Consider the following 17345-nt stretch of genomic DNA (forward strand, 5'->3'; position numbering starts at 1 on the left):
ACGTTCAGCCTCAGGAAACATGAGAGAAAAAGAGGAAAACATTGTTCATCTGACCCACTAACTGCTACAGCACCAAGATTCTGTCCTGCACAGAAGTTTTCCAGGCAGAGCAAGCGTAAATCAGGTGTCCTGACATTCAGGATCCTGAGCTGGAGAGATGCACGCGCAGCCAAGACAAGGATGAGCCCTTGGGATCTCGTCTCTGAGTCTCACGAACTCCAGCTACAGGCCACGAAGCCCCAGCCTGCAGATATATGTCTACAATCCCACCCATGTGCAAATCCCCCGTGCAGAGGGAATGCCAAGAGCTTGCTCAGCTGCGGCGACAGCAACACGAAGTGCAACACGACAGAAAACCAGGAGCGAGTTCACAGGACTTTTTCTCATTTGATGGAGACCCCACATCCACCATCTCCCATTGCTCTCACATCCCTTCCCGCACGGGGGGCCGGAGCGTCGCTGCAGCTACTGGAGATGCGTGACTGGCTCCAGTAGCCCTGCGAGTCCAGCCGAAGCCCGCGGGGACGGTCCGGTCCTCGGAGCGCGGAGCAGCCGGCTCTGCCGACAGGAAACCATTAGAGCATGAGTCACCTCTCCAGCCTGAACTGGTTACGGCGGCGCTGACTCAGCAGAAGGGGAACAACGCGAGGGGAACACGGAGCAACGCTCCGACCCAGCCCAGCGCGGCAAGGGGCTTGCGAGGGCCGTGGGGGGACAAGCAGGGACATGGGAGGGAGCGAGAGAAACGGGGCAAGGGCAGCAGAGAGGAGCCCAGTGCTGCCCCGCTTACAAACCGCTGCCAGCTGATTTCCCCACAGATCTGCTGGCCGAAAATGGGCTGGTTTGTGCTGGCTGTTCTGACCCGGTATCAAAATGCTGCTTAACTTTCATCTTGGGGATGAAGCAGAACTTGTGCAGGAGGAGAAGGACGTGTCCCCCACGCCTGCCCGCTGGCCCTTCTGCGGATGCGGTGGCACACGGTGTCCAGCGGGATGTGCAGGTGTCCTGATTTGCAGATGTGGACAAGTGGGGAAGAGCGGGATCCCTGCCCTGCGGAATGGCACAGCAGGCTGGGGAAGCACTTCTTCCAGGAGAAGGGAAGAGCGCTCAGACACGCGCTCGTGTCACAGCAGCGTAACAGAGACCTCGGCTACAGGAGCTCCCGTGCCAACGCGCTCAGCGTGGCCAGCACGGAGGAACACAACACCCCAGAGCTCTGTTCGAGCAGGCTGGCTGCGTTCCCACGGGCGATGTGCACGGCCCAGCTACACCCACGCACGGTAACCGGAGCGTGTGTGAGCTCGGGCAGCAAAGACACCATAAACCGCAGTGCTCCTCCTAGTGAAGATGGTCATCCCGATTGCTGCTTTGGCCTCAGGATGCCACTGCTTCTCTGTGGCTGCTCTGTGCAAGGGCCGTTCACGCGAGTCTCTGGGGCTGAGCTTTGCTGCCGAGGTCTGAGCACAGCAGTGCTGGCTCGTGCACCCTGCGCTCAGTAGTCTTACCTTTTCCCCCTTTGGCCCTGGTGGTCCAACTGGTCCTGGTGGTCCTGCATGCCCCTGGGGAAAGTAGAGAGCACGTGAGGAAACGCAAAGAGCTGTTTGTCCAAAGGTCCTCCCCAGCTTCCTGCTAACTCTCGTGAGCCCTGCACGGTGCATCCTGGAGGGACACATGCTGCACAGCAGAAGGAATCAGTTTGGACAAGCCCTCACAATGCAAATAAAGATCGGAGAAAAAGCTAAACTAAACTCAGAGAAGGATCATAAATAGAACTTATTTTAAGACAGGTTTTGCATTTTAGAGCAATAGTTTGGCTATATTTTAGCACAGCCAGAAGCTAGAGGATAAAAACTAAAACTTTACCTGGTAGCCCTTTAAGCCTGGTTCCCCTTGAACACCCATCCTTCCTGGAGCACCCTGGAGAGGCAAGCACAGAAAGCATCATTAGAGCAGGCTGCAGGCGCTACCCCGTGACCCACGGGGTGTGCTGGGTGCCAAAAGCAATGCTCAGCATTGCAGAGAGCGTTTCAGCGCAGCCATCCACTCCCGTGAGAGGCTTTTGCTCTGGCAGTCTCAAATAATCTTGCTTGGCTTTAATGCTTTACGTGAGCGATATTAGGACTCCTGTCTCCATCAACAGGTAGCAATAGGTTCCTCAGCTCATTCAGGTTTGCTACCCATGCACCCAAGCTCTTTCCCACATGCAAACTAGCTGGTACTTTGGGCTCCTGAAGCTTGTAGAGCTACTGCCTTTGCCTCTATGTTCCTGCATTAGGCACTGATACCTGTGAGCATGTCCTGGCCACCGATCTCTACATCTCCTCTCCAAGGCAGCTGCAAGGTCTCCGAACAACAGCATGTGGATCCTCATTTGTCAACTGCTCATCACTCCCTAAAGCTTTGCACTAGCAGTACAAGTGGCTCCCCAGTGCGTGCACTTTGCCTGCCCCTCTGGATGTCTTTATGCCAAATTGCCATTGCACTAGGAGGTCCACCAGTGAGACCATTCACACGCAGGACTGAATCCTAACTGAGGATTCAGGGAGGAAACCTTTGCTGTAGGATCTGCAGCCAAAGAGGGAGTTTCCTCAGCTGTAATGATCTGCTTATTGCGTCTTCAGCAGTCCGAACAAAACGGTTTAAAACAGACCTCATATTAAAGTAAAATGCAAACTTTCCAGATAATCTCATTTAGCGTGAAAGAAAACCTTGAGAGAGACTGCAGAGACATGTTCAGTCCAACCGACTGCTTTGCTGCCCTGTGAAATAATCCATGGAGACTTTGCCAAGGAATACGGAGGGAGGATATGCACAGTGGCCATAATTTTAATGCAAGAAAGCACTATCAGCTGAACTGTTACTCCATCACTCCTTTGCTACTGTTCTAAAACAACACTGATTCCTGGCTTTTAAATTACTATATTCCCTCCTCTCTTTCACTAAATTCTAACAAAATAAGTGCAAGAAGTTTCTGTGCCAATCTGTGATGTGCGAAGAGGTATTTGGTACTGCTGCTGCCACCTTGACTTATTCATCTCATGTTCCTAAAGCAAATGAACTTTCTTGGTTCTTTGTCGTACCGCTCCTCTCTTCAAGTCTCACCTTCAGTCCTCAACTGAAACCCTTCTCCATGCTGTACTTCTTCTTGCTGCAAGTGTTTTAGATAAGTACATTGAGAGTGGGTGTAGAGACAGGGCACGAGGCCAAGGCAGAGTTCCTTATAAAAGCACTGTTTGACTTGGAAGCTGCTCTCACCATGAGTGTGCAGTCTCAAAGGGAGAGCTTGGAGCAAAAAATAGCTTATCAGCTCACTCCCCTTCTCAGGGACTATCTCCAGGGCTCCAGCCCGTACGGGGAGCTCTGAAGAACTGCCACGGTGTAACGTGAGCTGGGTTCATGGAGCACCAACGCAAGCAACACTTGGGAGTCTCTCTTGTGCAGCGCAGAGCATGCGATAAGCTGTTTTGGTAAATCAATCCCCTCTAGCTTTGTTTGCTCCCTATGCTCTGAAGCCTCCGCTCAGCTCCTCCAGCTTGGGCCTGTGCCCGCCCCACCAGTCGCATTTCTGCGTGTTGTGTTCGACCGTTTGCAGAGCTCTTCTCACCATAGGTCCCAGGGTACCTCGGGATCCTTTAGGGCCTTGGTTCCCCTTCGGCCCCTCCTTGCCCGGAGGTCCCGTCTCGCCGAGCTGCCCCTGAAAGCCCTTGCTGCCCTGCAGAGCAAAAGCACGGGCGTCACCACAGCGTGAAACTGCTCCTACAAACAAACGGCAAACACGAGCCAAGGAGGAGAGATCCAGAGGGAAACGTCAGCAATGGGAGATGTTCCTACCTTCTGGCCAGGCTTGCCCTTTTCTCCCTGTTTTCCTGGTTTCCCTTCGGGTCCCTAGGGGAGCAAAAAGAGTCACTGGAATGAGAAAGCAAAGACAACCCTTCCAAACACCTCGTGGGCACTTGTCTGCTGATCACAGCCCTGACGGCATCCTCATCCATGCGATCCAATGTCATGGGAGAATAGTTATTTTATTTTCTATTTATCTGCCACACACCTTTCTGCTAACTTCCTGCTTACAATGCAAAATCTTTTCCTCTGTCTTATTCCTACTGCAATGCATAGTATACCCAAAACAGAAATCAAAACATACTCCTTTCTAGAAATAGACTCAGATGCAAAGGTGGAAGTCATAGCAATGAGATGCAGAAATATTGGCTTGCTTTGCACACCCGGCGTGTCTCACATGCAGCAGAACCTGCGACCCATCCTTGCACACACAGGACAGCAACTGGCTGCAGTGAGCAGCTAAATATAGCAGGCTGCTCCTCGGGAGCCCGGAGAGCTCCTCTGCTCAGTGCTTGACCCTGCTGGCTGCAGGGCAGACAACAGCTTTTTGGATTTGACAGAAAGAAGCAAAAGCATCCCTGAGAAAAACAACTCGAGCTTTTTGGCAATGGCAACAAACTTCTCAACGGCATCTACACATCAGCAGGCATCGCTCCCTCTGAACTGCTGGCTCGCACTTAAGAAGGTATTATTATTTTCACCACCCTTGATGTTGCAGAAAAGCATCAGTCTCTTAGCTAAACAAAAGGAACTTAGAAAGTTAGCCATATCTGGGAGTTTTCACTCGGATCTGAAACGCAGGCCTCATTAAGTGGCTGCTCTTAACACAAAGGAGCGATTCAGGCTGTTATAGCCCTAAACAATCGTGTCAGTTCTTCACTTCCCCAAAGGGAACAGCTCCATTTTATATAAGCTGAACATTGCAAGAACCCTCCTTGCCAATGCTAGGAGAGCTCCACAAAGGACAGTTTCTCCACGCAGCAGTGTGCGATCCATCCCTTCCACACTGCTCACACATTTTGCCTGCTATTTTTGCTACCACCTTCTGAGATTGAGTTACGATTTCCCATTGGAGCTGGGCAGCCTGGGCATCTATGTGATGAATTCCGGGTGCCAAGCAGCTGGTGTCAAAGAGCAGCAGACTGGGAAATGACCATCCGTAGCCTCCTCCACAGCCAACCTGCCCCAGGCTGCGCTGCCAGGTCCCTTCCCCACCTATCAGTCATTATTTGTGTGGTGAAACAACGATAACCCTTGCAGACCCTGCTCCACAGCAGTGTTGTGGGGCTCAGCAGCTTGCAAGCTTGGAGAGGGAATAGTGACTCTCTAAACAACAGTTTACTGTCAAAGCAAGACATGAACAAGTAACGACACAGCTGGGATTTCTAATTAGTTATATAATATTTCTCCATCAATCTCCTTGGACTATGCAATAAGGTCTTTCGGAAGAACAGACGAAAGAAATTCCTTGCAAATAGGAGAGAGCCCATTTTGAGCTAAACCTCTTCCTGGCCCTGGTGATGGCCAAGTCCTTGCTGTTCACCAGCAGAGCAATTTTGCACATCTCATTCACTCCTGAATTGCTCTGTTGTGACATCTGAACCGAAACCTGCCATGCTGCTTGCATCTGCCTCCCCGTGACAAGGAAGTGTTGCAATTCATGTAAAAATTACAAATGCTGATGAATTGACCAAATGTATTCTTTTATGAATGCACGGGAAAGAACTCCTTCCTACAAAGGGGAGGTCACAGGCATCTCACCACTGTATGAAAAGAATTATCAATCCAGACTGGTTCCTCCCCATCCGGATATATTTCCCTCTCTGTATCAGCTTATTCCTTATGACCCGCTGGCCTCTGAGCAGGGACACTCATCTACTCCAGAAGGCTCTGCTGAGTCCTTGGCTGGGGTGCAGCTCCTTCATTGCTGGAAGATAAAAAAAACTGGCAGCATCTCTAAATCTTATCATCGATCGCAGTGAAACCAGCTGTCACTCCCAGTAAAACACTGAGATCTTAGTCTGAGCTTCCCTCACTGCTGTTAGGTCTTGTCTGCTGGTGGAAGGCTTTGCTGGTGTAAATAAATGGCTCAAACCACGCTGGCAACACACCAGGAGCAGAGACGTGGCTTGGATCTTGCAGCCTGAGCCACCTCCTCCGGTGGACTGAGCTGTATCAGCACAGGGTGTTTCTGTGCCCTACCAGGCTGCTTTCTAGGACTTTGGCCAGCACAGCCCTGCTACCATGTGCCTGATTTTCCTGGATGTGCTCTCTCTAGCTGTGCAGAAATTTTGTGCAGATGAAATTAGAGGGTGTTTGTCTGGGCTCCCCAGGTATGTGGTATCTCAACTCAAAACGCCTCAGATGTGGTTGCCATCCATTGCAGTCCCTGCAGTTCACGGGGCACCTACACGAAGGGCTTTGCAGTTCCTAGAATTCATGTGCCCCACGACATGCAGACGCCACAGCAAACCCAGCACCAGCTTTGGGAGCCTTTAAAAAGATCGGATTTTTTTTTTCCATTCTTTGGATGCATCTGCCTAAGAACAGGACTGGAACAGAACAAGAGAACTAAAAAGAAATCCAATTCTGTGTGATTGTAACTTCAGCTAGGGTTTCCAGACCACATCAGGAATGGAGCATCTTCTGGTACCAGCTTCACTGTAGGCTGTTTCCAGGCTTCCTCCACGCTCCAGCAGAAACAGCAATGAGAGGCAGAAAATATAGAAAAGTCTATACATAAAAATAATTAATTCCCAAGTTCTTTTTGCTGGATTTAAATCAGCAAGTGTGCCAAAGCATTAAACACTTGATGCTTTTTATTCTTGGAATTCGTACACATTTTGTTGTATGGTTGAGGTTACTGGTTTGCTGAAAAAACAAATCTTTCCAAGCTTCTTCCACAAGTGGGATTATTTTTAAACAGTGATTTCTCGTGATATACTGTGCTCTTTATTGGACTTGTGTGCCAGTACCACCAGAAGAGCTTGGTGTTTGTGACTGGGGTTGTGGGACACAGCAGTTTTACAAGGTCATGTGCTTTCAGGTATGCCAAAATAATAAAAGAAACCAAAAACTATAATCTTAGGTTTATCTTGTTTAAAATAACATTGCCAGCTTCACTAAGAACTCAATTTTATATGTTTTCAAAAATGGCATCAGATATTTCCCTGGGATAAAGCCAGACAGTTTGCTTTCCAATAATTCCAAATTGATTAGGTTTCAGGGAAGAAAATGGTGCTTTTGGCTGCTGATGGCTTGGCAGTGAAGTTTGGTCTCTGGCACAGCTCAGCAATGATGTTACTGGGAGCAAAGAGATGAGCAGCCCAGCTTTAAATTCTCAAGGCATCAACAGTTGAAATCCATGTTACAGCAACAACATCCAGAGAAAGAAACGGAGGAAGCAGGACTGTGGATAGATATAGCCCAAATGGAGCTAACAACAAGGTTGAAATCCATCCCCCACATTAGTGGTGCTTTGGTTCACACACCAGACCTTGGGAAGCACCAACCAAGCTGCTCACCAGGCTGGTTTCACCAGGGAGAGCTGTGGCTCTTGGCGCTTCAGATGAGAAGTTTCCATTTCTCCTGCAGACTTGCACGATGGCCCAGGAGGGAGCACTGCGAGGGCCGGGGCCTGGTGAGGCTTCTTCCTGAACCCCATTGCGCACAGGCCCAGGGCCGCTCCGGGCCAACGCGGAGCAGGAACTTAATGTGAAAGTTTCTAGATGCCAGTGAGCGAAGGCTTGGGCTTGAGGATGACTATTCTCTACCAAAAATGAGACAGGAAAAAGTAAAACCAGGACATAACTACAGAGGAAAGAGAAAAGAAGGCCAATGGTGAAGGAAAAAATTGGGGATAGTTTGAGGCACCGGAAGTTGGGAAGACAGAAAAAGTAAAGCAGCAATAAAGGTAACAAAGCAAGAAACCTAGGACCATGCCCATATTTGTTCAAGATCCAGCCAACCAGCTCATTTAAAGGGAAATGAAAAAGCCCTGTATCATTTCCTACTGCTCAGCAACGTCTCCAGATGAGAAACTCTGCTTAATAAACTTTGATCGAGAGAAGCCTCCCCCTATAGAGGACAGTTCACAAACACTCAGGAAATTAGTGGGATTATTGGAGCTGGGCATTTGAAGACATAAACATTTCAGATTTATAAGAAACATATTTCATAATCTTTGTCTAGCAGTAGTGTGGGAGAGGAGGAGACTCGGCAGCAGCTCCTGAATGAATATAGGGGAAGAAGGAGGACTCAACTGTTCTTGAGAAGAAAGACCTGATTTTAGGGTTAAAAGGACTTCATTTGGGATCACTGTGGGGAAAAAAAAGGGTCATTGGTTAGCTTGGGGAAACCAAACTCATGGTGAGCACAGGTAGAGCTGGCTGGCTGAATTAAACAAAATAATGGGGAAAACCTATAAAAAGAGCTCAGATGGAAAGAGTACAGCTAAAATCCACATGACTACCCTTTCACTTGAATTCTTCAGCTTAAAATGTGAATTCTAACCCCAAATCTCATATCCAAAACTCCCTGCTTGAGGGGAAGTTCTCAAGTTCTCATCTGTATGCAGATGTTGCTCTCCGAGCTCCCGCTCTTCTGAAATATGTGAAATCCTGTTTTCAGGAATGCGAACCCTGAGTGGATATAGGGTTTACATTTCTTTCTAAGCAGCCACAGGGTAAGTCAGCAAACAGCACACAGAACAGCACTGCATGTTCTGAGCTGGCTTGGTCAGGTCTGATAGACCTGAGCTGCTGCTCATTTATTTTTCTGGGAAAACCTTTTTTTTTTTTTTTTTTTTCTCTCCTCTCTCTGCCTTTATCTCCTCATCTCTAACACAACACAGTGTGCAAAGGTGCCACCAAAACATGGCTTGATGGATGGGATGTGCAGGAAAAGCGTCATCTCCTCTGGATGGTGAAGCTTCCACACAAGGTGAAACCAAAACACTCCAAAGAATGAAGCTATGTGCAGACTGAGGACCAGGAAGGAAGGAACAGAGTGAGCACTTGGGGAGTATTGCTCCTATTTGCCCTAATGAGTCCTACTTGCATCTTTTTGCTTTCCTTGAGACACTAGGGGTTAACATCTTCCTTTTGAAGGACACGAATACCCTGCGGCTGTGGAAGAGGCGGGGAATGAAATCCTCTCTCTCAATAAGGAGGGGAATCTTGGAGTAACTGCACAGAACGTACGTCTCCTTCGCCTGAGTCAGGAAAGAAACCGTGCCAAGTCAACGGGATTTATTTCAAATTCTGGCTCATTTCAACTCCTATTAACTCTAAACGAAGACCAGCTGGGCTGAGCCTGCCTTCCCGAGCAGCGTATAGACCGGCAGAGGTGGCCGATGCCCTGCGAGGGCAAAGGGCCCCTCCTGGCGCGCTCGCCTTCCCTCGGCCCCGGGAGCACGCGGCGAGTCACGGCACGATTCCTCGTGCTCCGAAGCTACCATAGCCCCTCCAAAGGTGTCGATGGACTTGATGGACTGAGGAAGATACCAGAGTAGCAGACAAGGGGGGAAAAAAACCCTCAAACAACAAACCCCTGCACTTTACTCCCCATAAAATGGGATGCTTAGAGTTCCAGAGAGGAGACTGAACAGGGGCCCTGGGAGATGCACTGGTTATTCTAGCAATAAGAGGAGAAGGCGATTGCAGCTCAAGGCAGCGCTGCACAGGGGTTTCAAAGCTCCTTCCAGCAGGGAAGGGGAGAGGCCTGTGGGCTGCCTCTGTGCACAGTGGCCCTCACCCTGGCCACTGCTCTGGCCCTACTCAAAGCAAAGAGCTTAAGCGTGTTTGACTTCCTGCCTCATCAACCCCATTCCCCTTTGATCTTGGATGCAAAGCGAGGTACCTGCTCATGGCTCTGCTGGATGTTTGTCCACGCTCGTAACAACACTCCAAGGCTATTACATAATGACATACCATGGCCAAGTGCAGACACGCTCCACTATAGAAACTCAACTCCAGCATGGGAACTGGCCCTGCCGACGTAGCAGCTACTGAAAGGGATGGGCTGCAGGCAGGAAGGGTGTCTTCTGTCGTGTCCTTCCTCCCGCGTGGCTCTGCCTCAACGCTTCCCCAAACACATGGCCCATATTCTCCATTCCTTCCAGTGCTGACGGAGAATAACCCCATGTCCTTAAGCTGAGGGAGTTGAAGATGCTTCCTGCAAATAAGAGCTCCTTGGACAGCCCATAGACCATGGCATGAAAACTATCTTTTCCAGGAAAAAACAGCTCAGCACATTATAAATAAAATAAAAAAAAAAAAAGGCAGATTCCTGCATGGACAACACAGATCAAAACCAGAAGTGACTCCAGGACTGTTCTTCAGCAGCCTTGGTATTTTCAGGGGGCAAATGCCATGCAAGTGCTGTGACGTTGCCAGCTGTCGCTGAGTTCATGTGTTTGGAGTGAATGGCTGGATTCAACAGCAGCAGAGCGAGGCACTCTGATGCAAAAAAAGAAAAACCTTTGAATCATATTTTCAGAGGCAGGAAACAGAAAAGAACAAAGAGCAGAAAACCACTCAAAGACAAGTTCTGCTGTAAGTGATGTTTGGACATTTGGTTATACTAGAGCAGAGTGTCAGACAAAAGCTAGCCCCCTCCCTGTCCCTGCATAACACAGCCCAGAAAGCAGCCCAAGACCACGGTGTCTCTGCAGCAGCACTCCTAGCTCAGAGGAGATGGACCCTCCAGGCCAGCAAGCCTCCCTTCTTCAGATGATGGAGATGGTCCTCCTCAAAGGGCTGAGATCCCTGCAAGTTTTCCCCCAAACATTCTCAGACATCCACCTCCATTCCAGGTTTGTAATTTTGCCCTCTCTGCCTTGGGCAATTCCAGACAGGGAGAGCAAACAGAAGGATCCTGGAGCTGGTGGTGCCTCAGCAAAGGAATTCTCTGCCTTAGGAGCTCTCTTGGAGCACACGTGCACCACGCGGCAGAGAGGGCAGCCGCCGGCGCGACTCTGATGTAACCGGTTTATACAACTGGAGGGGCTGGCTAAGAGGCTCTCTGCCTCCTGATGTGGCTTGAACAGCACTGCAGATAGGATTTCAGGTTAAAAAGGAAGTGGAAAAAGAAAATGACTCCGCTCCCAGTTTTGCTGAACAACGAGGGATTTTCTTATTTTGGAGCATGTTGCATTTCATTACCTACAGGCTCTCCAGTTCCTTTCTTGGAATTGTAAAAACCTCGCTATCAGATGTCTGCCTTGTGCAACGACCAGCACGTTAGGAAAACCACAGCGCGCAGCTACGGAGAGCAGCTGGAAACCCCCTGCCCTGCTCCTGCCAACTGGCTTGGGCCTTCCACACAGCCACTGGCTCTCTTGGAGCCACTCGGCCTCCAAGGGAAAACTGCTGTGTTTCTGGAGATCAATAGGGACAGTGGCACCGGGGAGCACTTCCAGAGGGCACTTACTCACAGTGACGACCTGCCTGCATCTGGGGTGCTGGTTCCATGTCAGCAACTTGGACTTTTGATTCTTGGCCTCTTTTGCAAAGAGCAGGATGGACCAAGCAGCCAGGGTTCACTGCAAGTGCCCCTTGCACTCTGACGTCACCTGGATATTCCAGGCACTGTCACACTATCCTGTCACAGTCAGGAGTCAGCAGATAAATCAGCTCTGTACTTTGGCAAACCAAAGATGCTTGTGGCACGGATGCAGGTCCCATCGGGTTTCCCAGGGCTCTTCGGTCTTCTGGCCTCCCACTAACTGTGGAGATGGATCCACGTCCTGCCTATTCATACGGAGAGCCTCAATGTCCAGGGGATGATTCTTGCTCCTGCTGCTGGCGCTGCTGATCCCAGACCCTTCAGCACTTGTGTCTGCAGCTGTGAACCGAGAGGCCCAAAACACTCCTTTGCACTCTGCAAAGTGCAAAGACTGTCAGCTCTCAGCGCTCAAACAGACCACTTTAGAGAAAAGCAGCAAAACGGAGGGTCCGATGGCTAAGTCTAGAAAAGAGCCAAGATCAAGTAAAGGCAAAAAATTGGCATGAAAGGAAACCCCTGGGCAGTGACCACACATAAGAGCGCAGCTCAAGAGGTGCACACTGCTGCTGTGAGCTTCCAAATCTCAACTGGGGACTGCATGAAGCTGGGCTGCGATGTGTTAGATGCTCCGATTTCTTTCTTTCTACCAGAGGGACAACTGGCCTGTCCCTCTGCTGAGCAGGAAATGGAGCAGAACGGAGCAGTGTGAACTTGGACAAAGTGACCAAAAGATAGAGGATACTCGTGTTTCATGGCTCCAGCTGCCTCGAGGGCTGCCAGCCACAGCTGTGAGACTCAGGGCCCATCTCGGTTGCCAGGTTTGTTTGCTGAAATCCACTGGCTCCGAGACGTGTACAAACTACCCCTGGGGACGCGCCTGGGGCCTCCCTGCTGCTTTTGTTTGTGATTTCAAACCGCAGTGGAAACCGATTTTCAGATATGTTAATGCTGGCGGCGGCGGCGCCAAGATAAAGCGAGCGGTCTTTGACGGACGCTCCTCGCGCACCCAGGGAAGCTGGGTCGCGCTCGGGAACGTTATATCAGCACCGCGACAGCTTTCTGGAAAATAAAATCTCGCTCGCTAACGCTAGACCTGGGCCTGCTGTAACACTGGCTGGGCCAGAGTCTCTTCTCTGCATGGCCCAAAGGGGCAGAGCAGATGGTTGGTGTTTCCCTCCGGCGAGTGTAGCGCGGGTCTGGCCGTGCCCCGCCGAGCGCTCCTGCTCCTGCCTCATCTGCGGCTCCCGGGAGCTGCCAGCACCGGCCTTTCCTGAGGGCGTGTGTGCAGGAAGGACTGCACCGGGAAGAGCCACGTCATTCCAGAGGCAGCAGCCATCCCGTCTCCCACATCTGCTAGTGGACACTTGATATCAAGTGCCACATTCCTCTGAACATAAGCAAAATAACCATTAAGACTAAACACGTCCATGGAGTAATGGGGATTTCTTCAAAAAATGCTGCAGCTGCAGGGATCTGTGTTGAAAAGGGGATTTCTGGTGGCCATGGAGGGCCATCTTGGCACACCGCTCCCCTGCCAGCGCAAAGGGCAGGGCAGGACCAAACCCAGGACCTGGAGAAGACTCTATGTCAGTGACTTCCTCGAGCTCTACACGAACCTCTTCCAAACAGAGGGTGCACTAGATGCTGGGCTCCCAGCCAGCTCCACATCAGGTTACTGACGGTTGGATACGGGTCCCTAGACAAATCCACACGCACGTGTGTGTGTTCTCTTCCACCACTGGCATGGGAGGAGTAACACCACCCCTGCCACATTGGGATGTGCCCAGGATACCTTAACATTGGAGCTGAAGCTACTGTCTCTAGCCCAGGGAAAACACGATGCATCCAAGCACGGAGCACAGCGAAACGCAGCTGTGAGGACTCCTGGGGACCACACCAGGAGAGACCTGATGCAGACGCGAAAACTAAAGATGAAGGTTACTTTAAAACCATCTAAACTGATATTACTATCATGCATGTATCACATCAGGTGTACTAAAAACATACGCAATGTGCACAAGGGGGAAATGCTCCATGCCTGCAGCATGCCCAGTGACTCTTCCCTGGTGGTGTCACACTATGGGACAGGCCTCTAGGAACCTGGCACAAGAGTTTGTCACCATGCAACCTCTCCATTTGCCCTCAGGGGAACATCCTCACCATTTTCCCCTAAGGGGACCTTATCTTTGTCCAATAGCCTTAAGAAACCTTTCTCCATCGCATACTTTTGTGGCTGGCTGTGCCTAAGGTGGCTTTGGGGCATCCACTTTACAGAGGGTGATTTTATATTCCAGCTTCCAACACTTATTCAAAAAGGAGGGGATTGTAGTTATCTCTAGCGGTTTGCACCTCTAATCTGCAAACTTTATTTCGGCAGAAACCTCAGGAAGATCCCACTAGTATTTGTGCATTTTCTCCATGGGGAGTTCAGAAAAAATATCCTCAAAATATTGACAGAGAAAGTTTTTGTACTTCTGTCAGAGGACTTCCATCTTTACATTTCCTCGGTAAGGGCAGGAATGATGGCCTATAAATTAGGTTATGGCCAGACATTTGGCAAAGGAGGCACCGCTCTCTCCATCTTATGCAGGGCTCAGTCTGCTGGAGTTTAGACGTAAGGAAGCACATTAAAATAGTAGATGGAAACATAGCACTCCACAGTAAAAAAAAACAAAGGGGAGTGATTATGAACAGGAATCTTGGCTCTATTGACTTTTTTTTTTTAATAATAAAACAGAAAACGGCATCATGTTCCCAGGGACATGCTGGCAAACAGCAGGGATGGAATCTGCGAGAATCTATATTTTATGCGCTATAACTTAATATGGCTTTTTCGTAATCGCAGTGTTTTTATTGGTCCCTAAGCATGCGCAAGGCAAACACGTGGAGCGGCCAGGAGCGAGGCCGTGTGCTGGCCAAGCTGGGACATTAGGTACCACCCGGAACCACGGTCCCAACGGTCCCAATCCTGCACAGAGCTCCCAGTGGGGATGGGGGGCTGTGGCCAAGCGTGGCTTTATTTGGGGCGGCTCTCCAGCCTCCTTCTGCACATTTATGGTGTTGCAGAGCGGCACAACGGTATTAAGCCAATGTTTCCACTTTCTAGTCGAGTCAGAGCTCAAAATCCCAACCTCAACCCAAAAATAACACAAGTCCAACCCCTTTGCTGCTTCCATCCCCTCACACCCTTCCTCCTGCTCTCCTTTTCACAGCCACAGTGTCACTGAAAGGAAAAACAACATGGGCAGCAGCGAGAAGGGAGCATCCCCCTGGGCACTGTAATACCTGGCGACCGAGGGGGCATTTTGGGTGCCACCATCAGCCTGACAAACTCGGGCCACTCGTCCCTTCCAGGATGCTGGGGCTGCACAAGAAGGTGTGGGTCGAGAGCCAGGGAGTTTCTGGCTGCGGAGGTTGTGCAGAAGCACAGGAGTGACCCACGTCTCAAATCTGCACCCTCATTAAAGCACCAATCCTTCTCCCTGGATGTACATTTTTGCAAAAAATAACATACTTGATGCCAACCTGTCCTCCATCTCGGAGGACTCCTTGTCCTAGCAACCAATTCTGGTTGGTTCTCTGCATCTTCCTTTAGAAATACCAGGTGTTTTGCTGCAACACAGCATGCCCCGTTACAATAATACTAATATCTACAGTAATTGAGGTCCTTGGGGAAAAAAGGAAAAGAAGAAGAAAACAGACCTGTGTGTATTTCTTGCTAGGTTTAAAGGAAATCCAGTCTCCCAGGCACAACACTACCAGTTTTCTTTTGCCCTCTTGTTGCAGAAAGATCTTGTGTGTGCATGTGAGCAGGCTGGCCTTGCACCCTGCAGCTCAGCTGTGCCTGCAGCCCGAGCCGGGGTGCGGAACCTTGGCAGGGCACGGGCAGCGCCCCAGGACGGGCAGCGCCTCTCGCACGCAGCGATTCAGGATTTTTTCAGGCCAGGATGCAACTGCTGGTTTGGGAACGCGTGCGGTGACCCTAACGAGAGGGCGCAGGAGGTTTCTTGAGCCAAGGCTCCTCATGCCCTTCAGAGCTTGAATTTTACACACCCAGATGGGGAGGAGAGCACTAGGCATTAAGGCATTATAGGACCGGACGACGGGGACCAGCAGGCTGGTTTCTCAGACTCACTCGGACACCTGTGATTCCCGGATATCCAGGAGCGCCTTCTTTTCCCTTCAGCCCTTCGTTGCCTTTTTCTCCTTTCTCTCCTTCCAGGCCTTGCTCTCCTTTGTCTCCCTGTGGAAGAGAGGAGGGAGTGAGCTCTTCATACCCACACAGCACTTGGGTCACTGTACAGGGCTCTTGCAAGGAAAAAAAACACCACATAATTAATATTTCAGGAGCGGGGAAGGAAGAGAGCCTGCAAACAAAAGGATGAATGAGGCTGAGTCATAATACGCTTGACATTTAACAAAATGAGCAAAACCAGTTATTATTATTTTTTTATTTTAAGTCTCTTGGCTGCAGAAGGAGGAACTCCCCCATTACACAGGGTAATTTGAACCCTTTGCTCCTCCTGCAATACAGCCCGAGCCTCCCATGTGCATGAGAGAGGCGGACGAGTCTGAGAGACTCCCTGGCCTCATCCAGAAGCCCTGAGCTCAGGATGCCGAAAGATTTTTCATAGGACGTGTTTGTAAGGATCACCTGCTTGGCACTTGCTGCTAGATGGGAATCAGCCCAGGGCTCAAATAAACACTCTGCAAAACAATGTCATCTTGCCCCAAAAAGGATTTGTGGTTGGAGCTGTAGGTATCACGTCCAGTCACTCCTATTACAATCGATGGCGCACAATTTTATGGAGACAACCAAAAGAGCCAATTCTGTACTCCCAGCAGCACCGACACTTGGGCAATCAACTGGTCCTGATGGAGTGATTCCTGATTTGCAGCTGTGCTGATGAGAGCACAGTGTGTCTCTTATGGATAAAGAAATGCTTGCATAGCCAAGGCATATTTAGGCTGGAAAGATCAGGTTTGGTTCAAGACCCCTTAAGGACAGAGGGGCAAGCAATGGCAAGAGAACACAAAGGTCTTCAGAGCCTTTAATCTTTCAGTCTGACATTCAGAGATAAGGAGAAATAGAGATGCATGGCAAATAGTTTAACTAGAACAAAGCAGTAAACTGTTGTGGCTGCTCTCTCTTTCCATGGAACAAATGCGTTGGCCTGTGTGGAAAGGCCGGGTGCACAAGGATAGAAATCAGAGCCCTATTCCAAGGGCAAGGCAGCAGCCTTAGGGCTCCTACGTATGCAGGGCAACGTGAGACCTGAGTAAGCATTTGGGATGCTGCCAAGAGGAAGGGGATCTGGTTTCTTTACTCATGAGCAATGTTATGGTCAATGGTGCGGGGCAGAATGATGGACGATTCTTGATTTCCCCTGCCAGGACCAGGAATCCCTGATCAGTTGGAAATTTAATCCGCAAACTCAAATAAACCAGACAAATTGTTGGAAACTAGACTTTGAAGAACTTGACCTTTCTGAAGAGCTGATCCTATGCCAAAAATGTGGGAAGAGCAGTGAAACATGAGGAATCCTTTGTAAAAATCAAAGCTTTACCCAGCTTAAATTTGACAATATGTGAACTTGCAGGAAAAAAAAAAATCCTTAGTTCTTATTTCAAAATAAATTGTTGCATAAATCTGAGAAGCAAGGGGATACCAGACAAGGGACAACTTTGCATCAGAGCACCTTGCCTCTGAATCCCAAATTTCCCAAGGTTGCAGCTATCAATCAACAGAGAAGGGGAGCCGCAAGCCATGCCAGGCCTCTCTCCATGCCAGGCAGAAATATGACCCCTAAAGGGATGGAAATGGTCCTTGCAATTCCTGCTCCAAGAAAAACTCAGCTTTGAAAGGAGTAACAGAAACAGAGCAGAGAGAAGAAAGACTTAATCTGTGGAAAAACGGATCAGCTAAAATGCACAATAAGCAGGAGAGATTGCAGGAGGAACAAGCAGTGGAAAAACCCATCACCCCCACAGCCCTGCCG

The 17345-nt window shown here is 49.8% G+C and overlaps 1 protein-coding gene across 1 annotated transcript in view; it reads right to left on the bottom strand.

Moving 5' to 3' along the window:
* Nucleotides 1-17345, bottom strand: part of COL27A1 (collagen type XXVII alpha 1 chain) — a 149722-nt gene that overhangs the window by 19932 nt on the left and 112445 nt on the right. The window contains exons 37-41 of the mRNA XM_088527955.1: nucleotides 15482-15589; nucleotides 3832-3885; nucleotides 3605-3712; nucleotides 1864-1917; nucleotides 1506-1559 (exon numbers count right to left, since the gene is read on the bottom strand). Coding sequence (XP_088384081.1) covers nucleotides 1506-1559; nucleotides 1864-1917; nucleotides 3605-3712; nucleotides 3832-3885; nucleotides 15482-15589 — 378 coding nt within the window. The remainder of the gene's footprint in view (nucleotides 1-1505; nucleotides 1560-1863; nucleotides 1918-3604; nucleotides 3713-3831; nucleotides 3886-15481; nucleotides 15590-17345) is intronic.

The sequence above is a fragment of the Tinamus guttatus genome, unplaced genomic scaffold (assembly GCF_059628265.1).
Source record: "Tinamus guttatus ecotype Peru unplaced genomic scaffold, ASM5962826v1 Tinamus_guttatus_pri_ptg000297l, whole genome shotgun sequence".
NCBI lineage: Eukaryota > Metazoa > Chordata > Aves > Tinamiformes > Tinamidae > Tinamus > Tinamus guttatus.